Source organism: Anarrhichthys ocellatus, unplaced genomic scaffold (genome assembly GCF_004355925.1).
Source record: "Anarrhichthys ocellatus isolate YVR2014 unplaced genomic scaffold, GSC_Weel_1.0 scaffold14, whole genome shotgun sequence".
In the NCBI taxonomy this organism is placed as follows: domain Eukaryota; kingdom Metazoa; phylum Chordata; class Actinopteri; order Perciformes; family Anarhichadidae; genus Anarrhichthys; species Anarrhichthys ocellatus.
This window is the reverse complement of record NW_022280044.1, coordinates 2,888,627-2,894,763: the sequence shown is the minus strand read 5'-3', so window position 1 is coordinate 2,894,763 and position 6,137 is coordinate 2,888,627. Positions and strand designations below refer to the sequence as shown.

The window sequence follows — 6,137 nt, the reverse complement described above, 5'->3', positions numbered from 1 at the left end:
AAAAAAAAGGGTTTGATGTGAAAATGCTTACCTTGAGCTCTGTGTGGGACTTGTTTTTAGAGAAACCTGACCTAGGAAGGGACACACACACACACACACACACATACACAGCCACAAATGGAGAAGCTAAAAATGTCATGCCATCGTCACGGGTGGATTTGGGGGAGAAAGAAATCATTCCAGGCAGTAGCACTAACTCACCGCTTTGTAAAATCCAATTTGTAAAAGCTAAAAAGAAACAAAAAAATCGTACATAAGTTCATTTATTTCGGCTAGGAACTGTATTGAGCTCCAACAACTTTCTAATCCCCAATTCCACCCCTGGCCACACCAGAACAACACGTCACCAATGACCCACTGAGGGCATCACTCACACACTGACCTCTACGATCAGCTGCCATAAGAAAGCAAATGGAAAAGCGCTTGATGACCACTCTCTTCTTCATCAGAGCAGCCGAGTGCAGAACTTAAAGGTAAATAGTCGCTCCACTGGTCTGGTGTGTTATGTGTGTATAAGCTTATGAATAAACGCAGGAGCATGTTTGACACATGAGCTAGTAAGCACTGTGGATGCACCTTACGGGACAAAAAGGGAAATGCTTACAATTTGTCACTTGTGCTACTTCACAGCAAACTTATGGTTCATGCTCGTTAGGCTCCATATTCAAAATATATTCCATTTACTGGCTCACCTAGGCTGCCTTCTGAAAGTTCACCAATGTGGTATAATATCTGTAAATCTGCATCTCTCGGTATTTTCAAACGCCTTCGTAGGAATGACTACAGCTGAGACTGACCTCGACTCATCAAACTTGACTTCTCAAGACAAGCTATGAGAAGCAACAACCTGCACAGTGGTCATCAAGACACCAGATGGCGTGACAGGCGACGGATAACACACATTCAAAACCTAAGAGGGCACCACGACCTCACCACTGGGGACACCCATCCTTACCTAAGCCTGTTGTGCCATTGGCAAGAAAAGAAACGGAATATGTGTCAAAGGTGACAATGTGCCAAAACATACCCAAAGCAACTCCACATTATCATCATTTTTAGGCCACTTGATTTGTTTTTTCTAGTGTGATATATGTCTTTCACATCTTTAACGTTTCTTTAATGAGACTCATAGTCAACAGAGACTTCTGACACTGAACGTGGGCATGAAGTGTGTGATTTTGGCCTACCTGCCTGCTGCTGCTGCTGCTGCTCCTCCATCGGTTGAATCCTGGCTCCCCGTCTCACTGGGTGTGCTCACTGATTTGGAGGGTGACACAGGGGTCGGGACTAAATAATGAAAAAAACATGAATCTAACATTAAAGGCTGCAAAGAATGGACTGCTCAAAAGAAATTGGATGAATTGCAACAAAGTAAAACCGGTGATGGACAAATTAAATAAATGTTAAAGAAGAAAGGAGAGGAAGGGCAGAGCATCAAACGCATTGTTGATTCGTGTGACACATTTGTACTTCTTCTGAAGATGCATTATAAATAACCTAATAAGCTAATAACAGGTCATCTTAGGTCTGCTCAAGGTCTGCTTGGTGAGTCTAATCATTAAAGGGTTCATCCGAGATTTTTTGGGCTGTAATTAATGAGGTTTGGTGTAGTTTCAGAAGCATCAAGCTAACTTTTACTGGAGTTATTGTGACAATTAACTAAACATTTTGCAGTACAATCAAAAGAGAAAAGTGAAAGAACCTTGAAGGATCCATTAACTGTGTGGGGTGTGCGGGTTACGGTACCTAGTGGAGGCTCCGGTGAGATGCCAATACTCTGTAGCAGGGCCTCGGTCTCCCTGCGCTTTCGGTCCAAGTCTGAGTCCTCTGGGGCGGCCTCTCTCTTCTGCTGGCTCTCTGACTGCTCAGGATACACAGAAAAACATTAGCTCACTCGCCATGACCTAAAGGACAAGCAAACACGTGCATGCTCATTTTTGATAAAAAAAAATGTCCAATAACCAACCTTCTGCACACACGTAGATGATTGTACGCACGTATGGACACACACAACCTCAGCCTTTTACGTGTCACGGCCTGACAAAAAGCAATCGAACACACAGGCAACACACACACCAGAGTGCCATACAGTATGAGTGCCAGTTGTGTGAAGTTACTCACTTTTTTCCTTACCTCTTTCTTCTTCCTCTCCTCCTCCTTGATCTTTTTCTCCTGTCTGATTTGGGCGAGGCGCTGCTTCTTGCGCTCCAGCTCTGCTTTTAAGTCACTTTTGTCCGACATGGTGTCCTTCAACAGAGAGAGAGGAACGGGCAGGAATGAGCTTTGGCGTGGCGCTGTCACAATATGCTCAGGTTTCATTATATAACGTGATACAGTGTGAAGGAGTATACGTTCATCAAGTGAGCCTCAGCGATGATACAGAAAACACACCGGGCGTGGCAGTTATACATCCATCAGTACAGTAGATCCATAACTTTGCTGGCTCAGCAAACCACAACGAACTTCATATTGGGCCGAGAGGGATTTCCACATTGGTGTGACAATAATACCTTTTCTCTTATTATATACTGGAACTAGTCCAGTGTGTGCAGGCTATATTTAGACAGCCACTTATTTTACCTTAATCAAAATAAACAGAGTACTCTAAATAACTCAACAAACCTTTTAATGTGCATCAAAATACTCTGTGATTCATAGGACCTCTATTGCCACATTTCTCGTTTTGGTACATACAGGATATACTAGTTCGATACATTTGATCAAAAACTACCTAAATGTAGCCTTACGGTAGTCAGGATGTTGAAAAGGCTCCCTGAGAATGCTGTGATTTATTACAGTAAGGTGGGCTGCACATCTGTATCAGTCTGCACATCTGCATCAGTCTGCACCGACCCTCACCAGGGATTTAGCACATGTGTAGACGACACTTGACCCTGGAGGTTTAACAACGTCTGCTAAAGCTATTTGGTACAATTAATAAGAAAATAACTAAAAAGGTACAGTATATAACCATGACAGAAAACACAAATGACATCATTAAATCATTAAACAGGCATGTTGAAGTACTTATATTGGCAGGGGAATATGCACTCGCAGCCAGCTAATCACAAATTAAGACATTTAAACTGCGTTTAAGGCCTTCCCTAAAAATACTGTGGGTTCAGATAGCGAGCAATTAACATAAAGGGGACAATTCTCCTCGCGAATGACCGTATGACGCACTGTTCTTGTAACACTCGTACCTTGTCCACTCGTGCAGATAATGATGTGTCACCCGGCAAAAGATGCTGTCTCACTGCTGCACCCCGAAAGAAAGAGATACAAATCAACACACAGTCTACCAAACGTGAAGTCACAGTGAATCGAGGCCTGTCGGGAACCACCGGAGAGGTCGTTTGAACCGTTTCGTGTGGCTATTGATGGCACCGGTCAAAGCACAGCATCTTAGCGGTTGATGACCCATATAATACACAAAACAGGTGCACCGCACGCCGACACATCCCTAGGAAGAGTAGGAAGATAAGGAGGAGGAGAGGCAATCCCACCTCCTCTGACACGCACTGTCATCGTCTGGTGGCTTTTGCAATGTCGCCATCTTCTGGCCGTTTGGAGAAGTGCGTTGGAATACCAAAAACAAACAGACACATGCTTGACACTCTTTAAAAATACCGTCTTTTATTCTTTTTTTTAGACAAGTAAAGTGGCTCGTGGTTGAACACTTTGCGAGTATTAGATAGCGTAATTTATATGTTGGCTAGAGCAGCGTTACGGTCATTGCATTTTGCAACGGTTGGTCCAAATGTGTCTCTGCTGAAGAAAATCCGTGTGCGATCAGAAATGTGCTTTTATAAGCGGACTTATTTCATTTACAAGAACGTAAAACACTCGACACGTTTTTTGAGTGGATCGTCGATAGGTGATGCTGTAATAAAAGCTTTTGTTTTGTTACAGCACTACGGATACTACTTCTTCTTCTACTACTGCTTTTTCTTCTTCGTTAGTGTTTATTGGCGGTTCGGCAACCCAGCCTAGAGGCGCATTACCGCCCCCAACTGTACTGGAGTGTAAAATAAATTAAAATTAGAAAAAATAAATAAAACATAATACACACCCACACTAATATATATATATATATATATATTTATATTTATATTTCACAGTATATCTTGCCTGCTGTTTTTTCCCAAGAAAATATTTGTGTGCATGCATGTAAACAGTCAGTGTATAGCTGAAGATATTCATTCATTTTGCACTAAAGATCTTAACTAAATGAGAAAACACTGAGCACGTTTCATTCGTCAAGTATTCATACAGGAGTATACAAAATAGGGCCTTATGATGTAGTATTTATTATTTATTTATTTATTACTCTTAATCTCCATCTTGTACATTTATGAGGAATATTTAATTAATGATGTCAGTTTAATTGATGATGCCAGATCTTGTACATGCTTAGTGCTTAAAAGCTGACAGATGCAATAGCAGCATTATTTATTTCCCTTTATTATCCACTGAAGAGCCAACAATATTGCCGATAGCTCTGTATTATATACTCACAAATGCTTTGATACTCTTTTCTTAATATATGACTCACTCATTGAGGTACGTACTGCTGCAGCTGCACACCTTGCTTCAGGATCCTGTTCCATCTGTGAATACAAACACAGATTCTAAAAAGTGCTGATCCAAATAGTTCTGGACTATGGGCCATACTGGAAGCCGATCTGACTTGTCCTTCAATTCCTGCTGTATGTTGAGGTCTTAGCTTGACAAGAGGAACAGCCAGAGAGGAATGGAAAAAAGATGAAATTGTGGGGCTGTACTGTAATTGACGTAATTCTATACATTCTGCCTTTGCATAAACAATCCACCCCAAACTTTTCTTTTATGTTCCCAGCAGTTTGTTTAAATGCTCTTGGCAGAATGTGTATCATATTGCCTCTGGAGATTAACCCAGTATGCAAGCATTAACTTCACTCTCCTTATCCTCAAAGGCATTTCGCCCATTTTCACCTGCATCGCTCATACTGGAGGTTTTTTAAATGATGCACTATACAAATTTTCAGGGCCAGAACTTGTAATACATAATACATAATACATCTAACTTATTGAGGTTTGATTCTGCTGCTGACATGTTATATGCCCAGTCAAAGACAGATCTCATTGGTGCCGAGTATATATTTTGCAGAGATGCTCAACTTTCTCCTTACTTCTGTCTTGGCAAGCAACAAAGTAGATTGAAGACCTTTTTACAAGAAATCTCATATTTTACTTGCTCAATAGGCTGTTCATACAATTTTAGGAGATGGGTGTGATTTTATGCCATCTTGAGAAACACAGTACTTTTGTTTTTGCTACATTTAATCCCCATTTACTTGCCCATTTTCCTACTTCAACTGTTGCAGCTTGATTTTTCTTATTGACATCAGATGCACTGCGGCCTCTTATCCACAGAGCCCCGTCATCCTTTTGCAAAGATCTTCCTACGCTTTGTTCAACCTGAGAGAAGATGTAATTGATCATTATGTTGGGTAACAATGGACTACATGCACCATGGGCAGTGCCATTTTCCACCATATATACACTGAAACATTCTGCGCCTACTTTTACTTGCATTTCCCTGTCATATAAAAACCCAATATGCTCTACCGCCAATGCCCAATGACTTTCCAGAGCATGCCGTATCTTTCCAAATCAAAAACGTTAGTGATGAAAGCTTTTACTACATTTACATGATCAAATTATGAGGAGTAATTGAAAAATCTTCCTTTAATACATATTCTGTTGTAACTGCTTTTTAACTCTCCAAAACTAAATGGGACCTTCAGCTCTTTGTCTTCCATGCTTTGTTGTCTCTGCCTCTTCTTCGCTCCCATTAAGCTAAATGTCCTGTTTCTGTTGTTCACATTCATTGTTCCTCCATGGCGCTGCCTTTCTCTGTTTTCTCTTAGCGATGGCGGTCGCGTTACCATTGATCTAATACGGACCTTTTATTACTCTCTCCCTTGATTTTCTCCCACTGAAGTGTATTTTTTCATACGACAAGATAATGGTCACTATGGTTCGTGCTTTCCAGTCCCACACTGGTGACAAAATGATTGAAAATCAAATCCGTTCCCGTACAAACATATATCCTTGCCTCTGACTTTCTGTGCTGTGGTTTCAACTTACACTTC

At 41.1% G+C, this 6,137-nt stretch overlaps 1 protein-coding gene across 12 annotated transcripts in view; it reads right to left on the bottom strand.

Annotated features, from left to right (window-relative positions):
• The window catches only part of dync1i1a (dynein cytoplasmic 1 intermediate chain 1a), a 53,076-nt gene extending 49,529 nt beyond the window's left edge, over positions 1-3,547 (bottom strand). Inside the window, exons 1-5 of one of the 12 annotated variants that reach the window (XM_031853740.1) lie at positions 3,204-3,547; positions 2,122-2,247; positions 1,747-1,861; positions 1,188-1,338; positions 956-961 (exon numbers count right to left, since the gene is read on the bottom strand). In XM_031853740.1, coding sequence (XP_031709600.1) covers positions 956-961; positions 1,188-1,338; positions 1,747-1,861; positions 2,122-2,241 — 392 coding nt within the window. In that variant the 5' untranslated portion in view covers positions 2,242-2,247; positions 3,204-3,547. Of the gene's footprint in view, positions 1-31; positions 72-201; positions 229-955; positions 962-1,187; positions 1,339-1,746; positions 1,862-2,121; positions 2,248-3,203 lie in introns of those variants that run through there. The other 11 variants (XM_031853744.1, XM_031853742.1, XM_031853746.1 and 8 more) reach the window with 11 other exon arrangements.
• Positions 3,548-6,137: the final 2,590 nt, after the last annotated feature.